This window comes from Sorex araneus, chromosome 3, assembly GCF_027595985.1.
Source record: "Sorex araneus isolate mSorAra2 chromosome 3, mSorAra2.pri, whole genome shotgun sequence".
Classification (NCBI taxonomy): Eukaryota; Metazoa; Chordata; class Mammalia; order Eulipotyphla; family Soricidae; genus Sorex; species Sorex araneus.
The window spans coordinates 186,885,529-186,902,294 of NC_073304.1; the positions used below are offsets into that span (position 1 = coordinate 186,885,529).

At 49.3% G+C, this 16,766-nt stretch overlaps 2 protein-coding genes across 6 annotated transcripts in view; one reads left to right on the forward strand and one right to left on the reverse strand.

Annotated features, from left to right (window-relative positions):
* Positions 1-359: 359 nt before the first annotated feature.
* Positions 360-10,852, reverse strand: INCA1 (inhibitor of CDK, cyclin A1 interacting protein 1). 2 transcript variants are annotated; one of them, XM_012931899.2, is made up of 7 exons: positions 10,496-10,852; positions 6,885-6,972; positions 3,040-3,153; positions 2,299-2,338; positions 1,631-1,821; positions 1,026-1,197; positions 360-741 (listed from the first exon to the last, which is right to left on the reverse strand). In XM_012931899.2, the coding sequence occupies exons 2-7, from the start codon at positions 6,965-6,967 to the stop codon at positions 616-618; spliced, it is 726 nt and encodes a 241-aa protein (XP_012787353.2). In that variant the 5' UTR covers positions 6,968-6,972; positions 10,496-10,852; the 3' UTR covers positions 360-615. The 2 variants fall into 2 exon arrangements, with proteins under 2 accessions (XP_012787353.2, XP_054989241.1); XM_055133266.1 differs by lacking the exons at positions 360-741; positions 1,026-1,197; positions 1,631-1,821; positions 10,496-10,852 and adding an exon at positions 10,363-10,494 and having other exon boundaries at positions 1,860-2,338.
* Positions 10,853-10,984: 132 nt separating this feature from the next.
* The window catches only part of KIF1C (kinesin family member 1C), a 29,168-nt gene continuing 23,386 nt past the window's right edge, over positions 10,985-16,766 (forward strand). Inside the window, exons 1-8 of one of the 4 annotated variants that reach the window (XM_055133263.1) lie at positions 10,985-11,151; positions 11,719-11,765; positions 12,927-13,047; positions 13,286-13,418; positions 13,823-13,899; positions 14,307-14,486; positions 15,286-15,351; positions 16,559-16,737. In XM_055133263.1, coding sequence (XP_054989238.1) covers positions 13,313-13,418; positions 13,823-13,899; positions 14,307-14,486; positions 15,286-15,351; positions 16,559-16,737 — 608 coding nt within the window. In that variant the 5' untranslated portion in view covers positions 10,985-11,151; positions 11,719-11,765; positions 12,927-13,047; positions 13,286-13,312. The remainder of the gene's footprint in view (positions 11,152-11,718; positions 11,766-12,926; positions 13,048-13,285; positions 13,419-13,822; positions 13,900-14,306; positions 14,487-15,285; positions 15,352-16,558; positions 16,738-16,766) is intronic. The other 3 variants (XM_055133264.1, XM_004604942.2, XM_055133265.1) reach the window with 3 other exon arrangements.

Below are 16,766 nucleotides of genomic sequence, written 5' to 3' on the forward strand. Positions count from 1 at the left end.
GAACCTGGGGTCAGCACACGTGGGGCGCTGGGTGGGGCACTAGGCGGAAGGTCTAGGTTTTCTGGGTTCTGGGTGAGGGCATGGGGCAAGCACAGGATTCCGTGCTGTGGGATTCCAGGATTCCAAGGTTCCGGAGGCGAAAGCTTAGTCGACTGATGGAACTCCCCCCGCGGGAAAGGGGGCTCGCGCCGCAGTCCAGTGTGGGGCAAGGAATGCTGGACTTGCGAGCAGGACTTTTTTCTGCAGCTTGAATTTGGGAGACTCACGCCGATTTTACGTTGGATGGGTCGTGGAAAGAAGCTCCGCTTCCTCATGAGCCTTTCCCCATTGCTTGATGAAGAAAAAGACAACTCCGGCCTCAACTTTATTGTTTTTTTTTTTTTTTTTTTTAATAAAACAATGTCTGGCAGCGGGATGTGGGTGACGACAGGAGGTGGGGAGTAACTATAGGATGGCTGGGTGAGGTGGGATACTGCAGGGGCTATTTAAATGGGAGCGGAAGTTGGGAAAGGCCAAGGAAAGGGAAATGCCTTGATGCCATAAATGGAGGCGATTCCAGCGATGAGGCCAAGACGTGGGTTCCCGGGGCAGTACAAGCCTCTTGATGGTTTCTTCTTACTCCTCAGACTGCAGCTCTGGCTCCCAGGGATTGTAAAGGGGTGTGCCAGTGCTGCAGGAAGCCTGACACCGGGAAAAATGAGACCCCTTATGGCCTAGGGGCGTCCAGGGAGACCAAAGCAGCTGTACGATGGAGAAAAATTGGAATATATATATATGTATGTGTGTATATAAACACACATATATTATATACATTATATATATACATATATATATTTGCACACACATCTTTCTGAAATTTCCTAATTCCCAAGCCCAGGCATCTCCAAATCCTTGGCTATCACCTGCTTTGGTTTTGTTCCTTTGAAATGTATCTATCCAACCAGATTCTTCACTTTTTCTCTCCATGCAAGACCAGGTATGTGCAACACTTTCTAGCACCCCACGAAGTACCTCTCTAACCATACCTGGGCCCTTCCAGGAGTGAGATGATGATCTTGTTCCAGTGGATAAGGTGCTCTCTCCTCTTCTAGATCAGGACATTGGGTCGCACTGGGGAATCCACAGTCATCTTCAGCCAGCATGAGGGGAACAGATGCAGCTGCAGCTCCTGAGCTGCCCCACTGGGCCTCCTTCATACTGTGGAGACTTTAGGCTTAGGAAGGAAGTGCCTGGAGGCCAGGCTCCAGTCTTTCTTCTATGAAACACTTTCAACTGGGACCCAGGGGTATTGTTCTGTGATTTCCAGTACTCTACTCCAAACTTTTTGCTCTCTTCAGACTCTGCTCCTTTCAGTTCTGGGACTCAGAGGTGACTTCACTATTTTTTAGTTCTATGGAATGCTTTCCTATCTTCAGTGATCCAGTTTCCATTCTTTCTAATTCATGTTGCTCATCCTCCACCCAGGTTCCCTTTTCCTTTGCACTTTATGGAAATTCTCCTTCAATCATATCAAGTCCAAGGTTCAAACTACTCAGTTCCTGGAAAGCTCTCCACCCCTTCTAGGTTCAAACCATCCTTCCCCCAGCCCCCAACCCTGCTTAGTTCCCAGTGCCCAGAAGTCTCTCCTTACTCATTGATGATTCTCTGTCTCCTCCTTAGATCCTCCAGGTGGTAAGTGACAGCCCTCACCCGGGCTGGGGTGCCCCCAGTTCCCCGTCGCACCCCTGACAAATGTGATCTCCTTTTTCTTCTGCAAAGCATCTCAGGAGGTAGAAGCCCTTCTGGGCGATACAAGTCAAGCTGTGACCTAGCAGAGACTCTCTGTTCCGGGGAGATGGGAAAAAGAGCTAGAGAACAGGAGCTGGAGTGATAGCACAGCAGGTAGGGCGTTTGCCTTGCACGCAGCCGACCCGGGTTCAATTTCCAGCATCCTATATGGTCCCCTGAGCATCGCCAGGAATAATTCCTGAGTGCAGAGCCAGGAGTAACCCCTGAGCATCACCAGGTGTGACCAAAAAAGGAAAGGAAAAAGAAAAAGAAAAGAGCTAGAGAACAGAGCTGGGTATCTCAGGGGATCGCAGGTTAACACAGATGATGAAAAGTCTTGGAAAACCCAGATCACAAGAACATAACTGTGCTGTGGAAGACATAATGATCAATTCATGGGAAGGGAAGCCTGGTCAGTGCGTTATTGGGGGTATAATAGAAGGAAGTGACAGTCAGGAGAGCTGAGGACAGGATGGCAGTAGTATTATTTTAACAAAGGAGAAGTGTTGAAGCACAGTTAGTTTTTCATACCAGTTGGGGTGGGAAGTACTGTTCCTCCATCCAGGTGGGGCTGTGAAGCATAAAAAGGGAGCTAAATGCAGGGAGGACACCACCATCAATTCTATTTCGCTAATGAGTTTTCCCAACCCTTAGACATTAGAAACTACAACATCTACCAGTCAGCAGGGACAATTATCCCCAGATTAGGGCTTATTTCTATAAGTCTTTATATAGTTAAAAACTGTAGAGCCTCTGAGGCTGGAGAGATAGCATAGGGTTAAGATATTTGCTGTGCATGTAGTTGGCCCCAGTTCAGTCTTTGGCACCACATATGGTCCCCTGAGAACCATTCCTGAGCAGAAAGTTGGAATTGCTCCCGAGCACATCTGATGTGGTCTCTAAGACCCCCAAAACAAATGCAAAATTCTAGAGACTCTGGTCTGGGATGTAGTTCAGAAGTAGAGCACTTGACTTATATATGTGCAACCAAAATTTAAAATCTCAAAAACAAACCAAAGGAATCAAATAGGGCCAGAGAGATAGCACAGGGGTTATGGTTCTTGCCTTGCGTGTGGCTGACCTTGGTTTAATCACTGGCACTACATGGTCCTTTGAGTATTGCTCACAGCACAGGGCTAGGAATTGTCTCTAAGTACTGTTAGGTATGGCCCAAAGACCCCAAAACAAACAAATGAAAAACCCAAACCAAATAAACTGTAGAGTCTCACCAAGTGCCTTCAATTAGCATTTTTTTTTTCTATTTCTACCCACCTGGGTCTTTGACTGATGTTCTCCCAGAAGAAGTCTCCATAATGCTTGGGTGTCAATCTGAGGCTCTGGGCAGGCAAGCTGGGGGGTGGAGTTCGGCTGACCACCCTGGAATACCTGAGGTGAAGACAACATAGTGTGAATTCTGGCTCTTTGTATTCCAGAGATTCAGAGGCTTTGTCTCTCCATCAGAACTTAGATTCACTCAGGCTATCTTCCCTATTCTGTTTTGGCTGATGAAGGCGATAAGATCTCTGATTTGAAAAGGATATGAATGCTGGGGTGAGGGGAGATACCGACTCCCCTCAATATCTCACTGTGCCAGGGGCTGGAGCAATAGCACAGCGGGTAGGGCGTTTGCCTTGCACGCGGCCGACCCGGGTTCGATTCCCAGCATCCCATATGGTCCCCTGAGCACCGCCAGGGGTAATTCCTGAGTGCAGAGCCAGGAGCAACCCCTGTGCATCGCCGGGTGTGACCCAAAAAGCAAAAAAAAAAAAAAAAAAAAAAAAATCTCACTGTGCCAAAGATCTCACTGAATCTCAAACATCTTTCCATAACCAAAGGATATAATGCTTTTCAAGTTAGATTGTTAAAGAAGAAGGGCCTGGAAAATCAGGTCATATGACAGGGTTTCTTGGGTCAATTCTGAGATCCACTTCAGCAGAATTTATTTATTCCTCCTTTGTCTTCTCTATCTCAGAAGAACTAATCTCATGTAGGGAAGGAGATATTAAACCCCCAGATTGAACAATCACCATTCTCCTTATCTCTTGAAGAGTTGAGGGATTTAGACTTGGGCTTTTGTTTTGGAGCACTTTCAAGTGCTCAGAGGCAACTCTAAACAGTTATTCTTTAAGGTTCTTTCTGGCAGTACTCAGGGGACATTTTGATGCCAGGGATCAAACCTGGGCCTGCATAATACCCCTTTGAGCTATGTCCCCAGACCAGATATGAATCTTTAATTTTCTCTATTTCTTCCTAGAAAATCTCATCCTTGCTTTAAAATACTATAATGGGACCTGAAGAGATAGTATAGTGGGTAAAGTGCCTGTTTTGCATGGGGCTGACCTTGTTTGTTTGTTTTTTTAAATAATTTTTCTTTTTTGCTTTTTTGGGTCACACCTGGTGATGTACAGGGGTCACTCCTGGCTCTGCACTCAGGAATTACTCCTGGCGGTGCTCAGGGGACCATATGGGATGCTGGGAATCGAACCTGGGTCGGCCACATGCAAGGCAAACGCCCTACCTGCTGTGCTATCACTCCAGCCCCAGGGGCTGACCTTGTTTTGATCCTTGACAACACCAAGAGGGACCCCTGAAGACTGGAGTATTCCCAGAGCACTACCAGGTTTGGTTCCCTACCCCACCCCAAATAAATAAATAAATACTACTAATGTGCTGAAGACTCCCAAATCTGTATTTCCAGCCTTTGCTCCTCCCCTGAGCTTCAAATTTTCATGTTCAGATGCCCACTCAATATCTCCTTCCTAGCTTACCCTAACTCAGTGAAAGCTCCCTCTCCAAATGTCAAGTTTCTAGTATCAAAAAGTTGGTATACCAGCTTGCTGTACAAGACTGTGTTCTCCCATGAACATGTATCTCTCTTGCTTGTCTCTATGTTTCTTTGCTTGCCCATTTATACTCTGGAGAAGCCTGTGTTCTCTCTAGAACATGTACATATTGTACATCTCTTTCTCTCTCCTCACATCTTTCTAAATAAGTTTGAATTAAAAACTATCTTGGTTTACTAAAAAAGAAAATCTGGTATACTTCACTTTTCCTCTCGTCCCACATCTATCAGTAAGTTCTGTTAATTCTACCCAAATCTGGCCATTCCTTGCAGGTTTACTTCCTGTTTTATATATATATATATGTATGTATGTATACATATACATACATGTGTATGTATACATGTTTTTGTATACACACACCATGTATGTCTACCATGTGATACTCAGGTGATCATATGCAGTTCTGGGAATTGATCCTGAGTTGGTCACAAGCAAGCGAGCACTTTAATCCTTGTACTATCTCTCTGGGCCCTCATTTTTTGAGGGGTGCATGCTTCCATTCTTATTCTTCCCCAATAATCTATTGTGCACAGAGCAGTGAGAATAATCTATTTTTAAAATATTTTCTATTTGGCCACACCCAGTAGTACTCAGAGGCTATTCTTTATTCTGTGCTGAGAGTCACTATGGGTAGTGCTTGGGGACCATGTGGTGCTAGGGATTCTATATGCAAAGTATAGGATTCTATATGCAAAAGCCCATTGAGTTATCTCTTTGGATTTGGTTGTTTTGTTTTCTTATGGGCCACATCTGGCAGTATTCAGGTGCTATTCCCTTCTGAGTGGTACTTAGGGAGCCAGGGACTGAACTCTGGCCCTCTTCATGCCAAGTATATGCTCAGCCCTTTAAGCTATCTTCCCAATTCTAAGAGAAAAATCTTTTTAATTTGAGGACTTGTGGGCCAGAGAGATAGTACAGTAGGTAGGGCTCTTGCCTAATATGAAGTTGACCGAGGTTCAATCCTGACACCACACATGGTCCCCTAGACTCTGCTAGAAATGATTTCTGAATGTAGAACCAGAAGTAAGCCCTGAGAACTGCCAGGTGTGACCAAAAAACAACCACAAAAAAAAGAGGGCCAGAAAGAAAGTCCTGGGGTTAAGGCATGTACCTTGCCTGTGGCCAACTCTATTTCAGATTCCAGTAATACATATGGTCCCCTGAGCAGTGCTAAAAGTGACCTCTAAACACAGAGCCAGGAATAACCCTTAAGCACCATCAGGTGTGACCAAAAACACTGCCCCCTACCCAAAACAAGAGGGGAAAAAAAGAAAGACCAGGGGCTGGAGTGATAGTACAGTGCTTGCCTTGCACATGGCCGACCTGGGTTCAATCCCTGGTACCACATATGGTCTTCCAAGCTCACCAGGAGTGGTCCCTGAGTGCAAAGCCACGAGTAAGCCTGGCTTACTCCTATGGGTATGGACAAAATAAAATATTTAGCTGGGGTGTGGTCCACTGGTAGAGTGCCTGCCTTGCAAGTATGAAGACTTGGGTTTGACCCTGTACTGCAATGAAAAGATCACGTAAAATTATACACAAGTTGGGATTTACTTCAAAATATTCTTTTTTTTTTTTTTGCTTTTTGGGTCACATCCGGCAATGCTCAGGGGTTACTCCTGGCTTTGCACTCAGGAATTACTCCTGGAGATGCCCAGGGGACCATATTGGATGCTGGGAATCGAACCTGGGTTGGCCGCGTGCAAGGCGAACGCCCTACCCGCTGTGCTATCTCTCCAGCCCCAACTTCAAATATTCTTAACAGGACCAGAGATAATACAGAGGGTAGAGCACTTACATTGCACAGTGCTGTCCCAGGGTTTGATGGCCCATACCATATATGTTCCCCAGAGCCCTGTCAGGAGTGATCCCAAAGTGCAGGGTACTGTCAGATATGGTCCCAAAGCCAATATAAATAAAATATAAGCTCTAGGAACAAGATTCTTGTCTTTATAACTGTTAATTTCTCAGTACCTAATACTGTTCAAAACTTGTGTGTCTTTTGGCTACACCCAGTGGCACTCAGGGATCATTCCTGCCATGCGTGCTGGGAATTGAACCCAGATAGGCTGCATGCAAGAAAAACACCTTGCCCACTGTATTATCTATCCAGTCCTCAAAAGTATTTGTTAAATAAATGTGTGATTCTATCAACCCCCCTGAAATCAGACATTGAGCCTTCTATTCCTTATTCCTACTCATCAGGGGAGGTCTAGGCATGCAGTATTCTTTCCATTCTGTTCACATCCTTCCAACTGAGTGTGGATTACTCACTTGGCAAAGGGAATGAGGTTTTCTTCATTTTCCTGCATCTGGATATTTGAATGGGGCTGGGTATCTGGATTCAGTCTCCTCATTTGTGCTGGGAAGATAATGGAAAACAAATAACTCATTCGCAAAATGGCTATAGAGATGAGATCAGTAGTAGATTTAGAAATCAGAAAGAGGATGGTTTTGAAAGAGAACAGAGCTCACATTCCTATGCAATATATTCTCTTAACTATGGAGCATCAAAATATTCAAAACAAATATATATGAAGAAAAGATTGACAGCAAAAATAGTAATAAGAGACTTTTTTTTTTTTTTTTTGCTTTTTGGGTCACACCCAGCGATGCTCAGGGGTTACTCCTGGCTTTGCACTCAGGAACTACTCCTGGCGGTGCTTGGGGGACCATATGGGATGCCGGGGATCGAACCCAGGTCGGCCGCGTGCAAGGCAAACGCCCTACCCGCTGTGCTATCGCTCCGGCCCCATAGTAAGAGACTTTTATATGCATCTATCACTGCTGGATAGAGCAAAAACTCAAGAAGGAAACTGTCACACTGTCACTGTCATCCTGTTGCTCATCGATTTGTTTGAGCGGGCACCAGTAATGTCTCTCATTGGGAGACTTATTGTTACTGTTTTTGGCATATCCAATATGCCATGGATAGCTTGCCAGGCTCTCTGAGAGGGGCGGAGGAATTGAACATGGGTAGGCCGCATGAAAGGTGAATGACCTACCACTGTGCTATCACTCCAGCCCAAGAAGGAAACACTGGCCTTAATGGAAGGAATGAAGTAGATGGATCTACCATACATATGTATGGCTCTCCAACCCCCAAAAGTTAAGTGCACATTATTCTCCAGTACATATAGGACAGTTTCCAAGATAGACCACACACTGGGTCATGAATCAAATCTCCATAAAATCAAGAATGTGGAAATTTATCAACTAATCTCTCGCTGCTTTGAAAATGGAAATTAATCACAACAGGAATGATAAAAACTCAGAAAAAAATTAAGAAAAAATAAATTTATAAATTAAAAAATACTCTAGTAGACAAATTTTCTACTATTGTGAAATTTGTGATTGTCAGATTTATATCCTAATTACCTTGTAATGTATTATATTTGTGAAAATTATCATTTGTAAATGATATGCAAACATATATGTATAAATGTACATTGAAGGATAAAAGAGCTTAAAAGGGACTTCTAGTTAGAAAGGAACATTTCTATTTTCTGGACAGACTGGTTGAAGCTGGCAAGCACAAGAAATGTGAAAAAAGGTAAAGAAAATTAAATTCCTGAAGCCAAATTTATAAAGTAAGATAAATTTAAAAAGGGAGTTTAAGGCATTTACAAGGCTGGGATGATTTAAAAAGGATGACAAGTCTCTAGATGGAGCAGAGGTATTGGTGGAGTTGTTATAGAATTGGCAGTTGGAAACAGAAGTGGCAGAATTTAGGTTGATAAATCAGGTATGAGTGGCTAGTGAAAGTTAAGTGTGGACAGAGTGGTTCATTGGTGACAAGGGAAAGAGGGCAGTTAGGCAAGTCTTTAGGTAAAAACAGTGAGGAGAGATAAGTTGCACAAGGTCTGAATTAGGGACAGCCCAAGATGACCTGAGAGTAACTGGGGTGGTTAGAAAGTTAGATAAAAATTCTAGGTAAGGGGCTGGAGTGATTAGGCACGGTGCTAGTCCTGCACCCAGTGGATCTGTTCTATCCCTGGTACCACATATGGTCCCTTACACCTTGTGGGAAGCCAGGAGTAAGCCCTAAGCACAGTGGAGTGTGGCCCTCAAACAAACAAACGAACAAACAATTCTAGGTCCTGGCTAGGGAGATAGCTCAAAGGGTTGGAGCTCAAACCTCGTTCAACCTCTGGTACCACATAGGCCACTGACCTCTGAGCACTGAGCTGGGAATTGTCCCAAATGAGAAAATGCTAGGTAAATTAGGAGATTGATAGTAGGAAAAATGAAGGATGGAACAGGAATTGAACTGGAAACTTAAAATTAACAAGTTAAAGTTATCCAAGGGCAACTAAGAACAGTTTGAGAAAGCAGGTTTAAAAAGGGGCGGGGTCGGGGCTGGAGCGATAGCGCAGGGAGAGCGCATTTGCTTTCCACATGACCAATCGCAGGCATCCCTTGTGGTTCCCCAGCGCTGGGGGTGATTAATACCTGAGTGCAGAGCCAAGAGTAACCCCTGAGCATCACTGAGTGTGACCTCTCACCGAAAAGAGCCCCCTTTCTGAAAAATAAGAAGGGGCAAGTGCGGGGGGGGGGGGGGGACAGAGAGTTCAAACAGGAGAGTTCATCCTTTGAGTAGGAAGATCCGATTTGATGTCCAGCACAAAGTGCCCTCAAGGCTGACCTGGGTTCATCTGCAGCATCCCATATTGTAAAGCCTGTCAGGTGGTAAACGCCTATCCTGCTCGGATCCCCGAAGGGAGAAGGTTGAGGGGTGACCTGCCAGGAGTCTACTGGGAAGTGGACTTTTAAAAAAACATTTTTTTTTTTGCTTTTTTTGGGGTCACACCCAGCGATGCTCAGGGGTTACTCCTGGCTTTGCACTCAGGAATTACTCCTGGCAGTGCTTGGGGGACCATGGGATGCCAGGGATTGAACTCAGGTTGGCCGCGTGCAAGGCAAACGCCTTATCGGCTGTGCTATCGCTCCAACACCTGGGAAGTGGACTTTGTTAATATGATTCTCAGAGCCGCGCTAGGAGTAATTCTTGAGTGCAGAGTCAAGAGTAACATCGCCGGATGTGGCTCTAAAACCCACCCTTGTGGCTCCCCAGCCCACCCCTGCTTCCTAAAAGAAAAAAAAAACCACAAAAATAGCCCCCCCCCCCAAACCCAAGGTGCCCTGAGCACCCCTGGGAGCGATCCCCCAGGTACTAAGCAAACAGTAGTCCCGGCACTGAGCGTTGCTCCAGCCCTCCCTCCCTTAAAAATGAAAGAGAAAAACGTATTCAGGGGCCAATCAGGAAAAGGGACAGTTAAGTTGGGAGGAGGGGCAGGAGAAAAATATGTCTTCCTAGGGTCACAAAGGAACAATCTAGAAAAAGAAAAAGGAAAAAAAAAAGTTAGAGGTGTCCAGAAGGTGCTGCAGGGCCAGAGAAAGGGTGAGTTGGGGCAGTTGGGAATGTCCCCTTCAGATAGATCTCAGTGGTTGGTCTGAGGGAATAAACTCTGGGAGGAAGCCCGGCGGCACTGGCAGTTGGCCCTGGCAGCAGCCTGCGCTGACCGGGCAGACTCGAGGGGTCGGGTCATCAAGGCTTTGGGTGAAGCCCTTGGCGTTGAGGGCCGGACCCAGACCCGTTAAGTGGACTACGGAGTAGTCATACTTTTGGGAAAAGCCAAGAGTCTTCTACCCCGCTATTTCTGTGGGGCATAAATAAGTCGGAGGTGGTGGGTACAAGCCTGGGGGGGAAAAGCTTGATCAGAGAAAGGGTGGCCTGGGCCTGAGGTGGCACCCGGATCTGAGGCGCCAGCTTGGATCTGAGGCGGCGGCCCGGGCCTACTCATCCTGATGAACTTGACGGCCAGCAGGGTCAGACAGAGCGCCGGGGTGGCTCTGCCGCTGCTGACCGCACTTGGACAAGGCACCTGAGACAGCTGCGCGGCGAATTCTAGAACGGAGAGGCGAGGCGGGCGGGGAAGTGAGAGGCAGCGACGGGAGCCGAGGGCGGAGCTGGCGGCGCCGAGCGCCAGGGGGCGGGGCCGGGGTGGCACCACCTCCTGGGCGGGGCTCGGACGAGGCTCCGCCCCTGGGCGCGCCTCCGACGGCGGCGACGAGCCCGGCTCGGGGTCATGGGTCCCCCTGCAGGGTCTAGCCTCACCTTTCCTGGCTCCTAACGCGTCATTAACCCTCCCAAATCCTGGCATCCTGCTCTCTCTTATCCGTCCGCACCTCGGTTCCCCGCCCGGTCTGGTGGGCCCCACAGTCCCAGTGGCATTGCCGTTTTAACAGGAGTCGTCCAGGGCTCTCCCGGGCCCTCCTCGGGCCAGCGCGCGCCCGCCGCCCGCGTGCGCGGCCCCGCCGGCCCCCCTCCCCTCGCTCCCGCCCCAGCTCGAGCTGCCCGGGCGGGCGCCGGCCGCAGGCGCCGCAACTGCTGCCGCCCCCGGGGCGCGAGTCCGCCGCCCGCCGCCCCGGGACCCGGCGCGGGGCGGGGGCAGCCCCCAACTGGTCCCGGATCTCCCCCGCTCCCGTCTCACGATTCCCGAAAACTTTGTCCCTTTGCACTTTAGAGCCCCGCGACGAGGTGAGAGCTGGGGAGTCGGGGTGGGGGTGGGGGGGTGGAGTTGAGGGAGGGGACACCCGCGCTGGAATGTGCCGGGCTAGAGGGCGGAGAACCGGGGTCCCTGTTTGCAAGACCCAGTGCGGGCTGGCGGGACGCGAAGGCTGGGATCATGTGCTGTTTGTCGGTCGGCGGCGCAGAGAAGTGCCAGGCCAGGGGCGGCCGTCGGCTGGCCGGAGAGGAGGAAAGGGTCCGCATGGCCGCCCGGAGATAGGCCGGGGCCGGGGCTCGTAGGAGAAATGCCGGGTGGGCAAGTTGCAGGTGGCCGGTGGCCCCCTTTTGGGTTCGTTCGCCCCGCCTCAGGCGCGGCTCCGTTCTGAATCCCAATGCTCTTGACGCTGCACCGGCGGGCGGGCCCCAGCACTTGGACAGTCCTTTATCCCCTGACCCATGAGTTCCACCGGCGTCACCCTGCGTGTCCTCGTCCAGTATGCCCCTTCCCTCCCCTGGGCAGGGCCTGGGGGTCAGGGCTGTTATTCCTGAGACAAGTTTCTGTGATTTTTTTGCTACACCCTTCCTGTGCTGAGACAGACCGACCGCCTCTCGCCTCGCATGCCCTGCCGAGGAAGCCTGGTGAGGTGAGGCCCAGCAGGATCGGGCTTAGAAAGCCCTTTTGAAGCCACAGAAGGGACTGGTATCCCCAATTCCTCTTCGCAAGCCTCCACCCTGCTCTCCGTGGGCGTGGGCTGCTCAGCCTCTCCTTGCAGGGTGTGGGCACCCGATCACCCGCATTCCTGGACTAGCCTGGCACCTTCCCCAGGGCAGTGGCCCTGGTAGCATTAGCCCCAGGCTGGGACTGGGACCTCTTTGCTCTTTCCCTTCCTTCTGAAGGAGACCCCAATTCTTCTGGTTTCCCCCACAAAGACTTGGATATTCTGGATCACCCCCTCTGGAAGCGCCCTGGGGGGTTGCTCTGGGTATGATGGTTACAGGATGACCCCACCCTCTCCTCTCCATTGTCCTGGAGCCTGAGGAGGAAGTACTGGGGACTGGGCAAGGGGCTTAGGACCCACAGGCAGGCCCTGTGGATCCCATCCCTGGGCTGTACCTCCAGCCCTTGGACTTTGCCCATCAGCAATCCCTCCCTCCTGCGTGGATGTTGTGGGCCCAAGGTAGGAGCTCCTCTTCCCAGCCGACCTCGTGGGAGGGATTTTAGGGCTTGTTTTATGGGAGAATTCTTTTTCTCTTCTTTTCTCCTGGGCTCCCAATTTGTACATTTGCCCAGAGCTCTCTTTCCTGTCTCCTGTGTTTGTTATCTTACGTCTCTCCTTCCTTTCCTCTTCCCATTATTTCCTTCAGAGCATGACCTCAGTCCTACCCTTTGCCTGTGTCTCCTCTTTTCTTAGATTATGTGTTTTTCTACCCTTTCTTTCCTCCTTTCCAGTCTTTATCTCTGCCCATGCGTTCCACTCTGAATTGCCTGGTGCCCAGCCTCTGCCCCCCCACCTCTCTCTCTCTCTCTCTCTTTCTCCCTCCCTCTCTCTCTCTCTCTCTCTCTCTCTCTCTCTCTCTCTCTCTCTCTCTCTCCCCTCATCTGAACGTTCAGTACACTTGTGAGTGACGAGGAATAAAAATATCTCCATCCCTGCCCTTGGATTCACATTGCATTCAGCTACTCCAGAGAGCTGAATCCTGGGACCTTTCCTAACATCCCCTGCCCCTTGCTCTCCAACTTTGGAATCCCCAGACACAACTCTGGAGCCACAGGTGTCTTCTAACCACTCTTTCCCCATAACCAGGGTTTCCCCCACAGCCTCAGCTGGTGTGGCCAGGCCCCAAGTGTAGGATGGGGCTTCCCCTACGAGGGCCGGTGGCAGCCAGATCTGATACAGGCCCCCAGGTCTGGGGCCAGGACACCAGGTAATTCTGGGATGACAGCCCAGGACCCTACAAGCTGGGATATAGCTGGGGAGAGAGGCAGGAACACTTTTGGGTATCCCTGACAAGAGTGACACTTACGGGAAGCCCAGGGGACTCGGAGTTGGGTTTTTGAGGGACCGGGTAGCTGGTGAATCGGGGTGGAGAGACTGGTTCCTGGGAGAAGCTGGGAGGCAGTGGGTCTCCTTGATGCCTCTGACCTCTTCTGTCCGTCCTCCAGCTGAGGAGGGTGGGCATATCTGGAGCTATGACTGGTGCCTCCGTGAAAGTGGCAGTGAGGGTTCGTCCCTTCAATGCCCGTGAGACGAGCCAGGATGCCAAATGTGTGGTCAGCATGCAAGGCAGCACCACCTGTGAGTGAATCCCTGGGGCCGGGCAGTCTGGGTCCCCCATGCGGGTTCATCCTGCTGGCTGAACTGGGAGGAGGGCTGCAGTGGGCATAGAGCAGGTGCTAGTTGTAAGGGTGGGGGCTGGGGCAGACTGGCCTTTCTGTGCTCCCAGTCCCTGGGAAGGGGGAATGTTGGCTTGGAGCCCTCCATTGCCCAATCCAGGAGGCAAGCCCAGGGGGCGGGTCCTAGGAGCCAAAATTAGACTTGGTAGCAGGAGGGGGTTGGGATTATTAAAAGGGAGAGATGAATTAGGACAGAGGTTGGGGAGTGGGATGCCTTGATTCGGGGGGCTTGTAGGGAAGTTAGCAGAGGTGGGAAGTTTCTGATTTTGGCCTTTCTTCCCTTCCCTATTTTTTTTACTTCTACAGCCATCATAAATCCCAAACAGAGCAAGGATGCCCCCAAAAGTTTCACCTTCGATTACTCCTACTGGTCACACACATCGGTGAGGTCCTTGATTGGGGGGAGAGCCAAGCAGTGAGGAATATGGAATATTTAGGTCCCTGGGAGGGGACATTGCTGGGAAATAGGACTGGTTTGGATTAGCTTGGTCCCAGGATCCCTGTGTGGGTGTGGATAGAACCTTTAGGTTGGGGCGTTGGACTGGTATCAGAAATGGGGAGAGGCAGGATGTACCTACACCATCCTTGGTATAATTTGGATGGTCAGGAGACTGGGATCCTTAGGGGTAATTAGGACCATGATGGGGGTGGGGAGCCCACAAGACCTTTGGTGGGGTCTTTGATGGAGCCCACAAGATCAGTGATTGGGGCGAGACTTTTGGGACTTAGACGTCAAAGACTTAAGATGATTTAGGATTCTGCTGTCTTTCTTTGCTTCTCTTTCATCTAGGCTGAGGACCCCCAGTTTGCATCTCAGCAGCAGGTCTATAGGGACATTGGAGAAGAAATGCTGCTCCATGCCTTTGAAGGCTACAACGTGTGCATCTTTGCCTATGGGCAGACTGGGGCTGGAAAATCTTACACCATGATGGGGCGGCAGGAGCCGGGGCAGCAGGGCATCGTGCCCCAGGTATAAGCCCGGGACCTGCCAGAGTAGCTGGGGCAAGAATTCTTCAGCTGGCCTTCAAGGAGGGAGACAGGATTGAGCCTTAACCTGACTTTCTGAGGCCATTAGTGATAGGGTATATGATGGAGAAGGATTGGCAACTTGAACATTTAGGGTGCTTTGTGGACCTTTGTCCCACTAGAGAAATGATAGTCACTGAGCAGAAAACTTTAGCATCAGAGATCCTTGGTTTTGAGCCCTAGTTTTACCACTTAGTATTATTTTGCCCCATCTTTTTTTTTTTTTCTTTTTGGGTCACACCGAGCAATGCACAGGGGTTACTCCTGGCTCATGCACTCGGGAATTACTCCTGGCGGTGCTCGGGGGACCATATGGGATGCTGGGTTGGCCACGTGCGAGGCAAATGCCCTACCTGCTGTGCTATCGCTCCAGCCCCTATTTTGCCCCATCTTATAATTACTTATGAACATTGTCCTCCAACAGACATGTGGTTCATAAGTCAAGATGTTGACTTTTGTAGAAAAGCCTGTTGTGGATAACAGAGTTGACGTGCTCTGTAGTAAAACCAGAGCCTTGGACACTGGCTGTTTTTGCAACCTGAACTGACATTCAGCTCACTGAATGACAACCTATGACTCTGGACAAGTGCGAACCTCTCTGAGGTTATTTTTCATCTGTAAAATGGGATCAGCCCTCTCTCCGGGTTGGGATAAGGGTCCATCAAGGTCACTTGGGACAGGGCCAGACTTGATGCTGGGCACCAAAATACTGTGAACAACATCTTCTCTGTGTTCCCCTTCAGCTCTGTGAGGATCTCTTTTCTCGTGTTAGCAAAAACCAGAGTGCTCAGCTATCCTATTCTGTAGAGGTAAGTTCAGGTCCTGGTGGAGGCGGAGATGTGGGTAGGAGTGGGGATGTGGGTTGGAGGGAGCACTGTCTCTGGGCAGGAAGAAGAACAGAGTGATTAAGACCAAAGACAAGTCTGGAGAGATAGTTTGATAGGTTGATAACATTTTGCATGCTGAGTTCTATCTGTGGCATCACATGGTCCCCAGCACACCGCTGCAGGTGACTCCAAAGCTTTGAAGTAGACAGCCTGGGTACTAACTCTAGCTGTGGGCGAATCATTTAATCTCAGCTCCTGAGTATCTGTGAACTGTTAGTGATTGAATTCTCTTCCTAGAGTTGTTAGATCAGTGGGTTCATTCATATAAGATGCTTAGCATTGGGACCAGAGAGATAGTACAGGGATAGGTACTTGCATGTGGCTGACCCGGTTTTGATCCCCCACACCTCATATGCATTTCCAAGCCCAGCAGTAGCGAACCCTGAGCACAGTCCTAGGAGTAAGCCCTGAGCACTGCCAGGTGTGGCCCAAAGACTAAAAAAAAAAGGGGGGGAAGGAGGGGGGGGGAGGAGAGAGGAGGCTTAGCTGGCCAGAGTGATAGTACAGCAGATAGGGCATTTGCCTTACATGCAACCAACCCAAGTTTGATCCCCGGCATCCTATATGGGCCCCTGAGCACTGCCAGGAGTAATTCCTGCGTGCAGAGCCGCCAGGAGTGACCCCTGAATATCACTGGGTATGACCCCTCAAAAAAGGATACTTAGCATCATGAATAGTAAATACTTAATGTATATTAGTTGTAATTATCTGTATTATATTCAGAGTAGTTTTGAGGGTAAGGTTTTCAGTAGTATGACTCACTTTGTTACTTTTTTATTTTATATGTTTATTTATTTTGGTTTGGGGGCTACATCCTGGGATACTCAGGGAATATTCCTGGCTCTGTGCTTAGGAGTGGTATTTGGGGGACCATATGGGGTTTGAATTGGGGTAGGCCATGTGCAAAGCAAGTACCTCTTGTACTAACTCTGGTCCTTTTTCACTTAAAAAGATTATTTGCTTATTTTGATTTGGGGGCACTCCTAGTGATGCTCAGGTAATAATACTCTCAGCTAGGTACTCAAGGGACCATCTGATAACGGGGCTCAAACCTAGTCTCCTGATGCTTGCAAATATGTGCTCCAGCTTGAACCTACCTTGTTACTTTTAACTTGCTTCTCCTACTCAGGTGAGCTATATGGAAATCTATTGTGAGAGGGTCCGAGACCTCTTGAACCCCAAGAGTAGGGGCTCTCTACGGGTCCGGGAGCACCCCATCCTGGGCCCCTATGTGCAGGACCTGTCTAAGCTGGCTGTGACTTCCTATGCAGACATTGCTGACCTCATGGACTGTGGAAATAAGGCGCGGTGAGGCAGCCTGACAGTGGTGGGAAAGG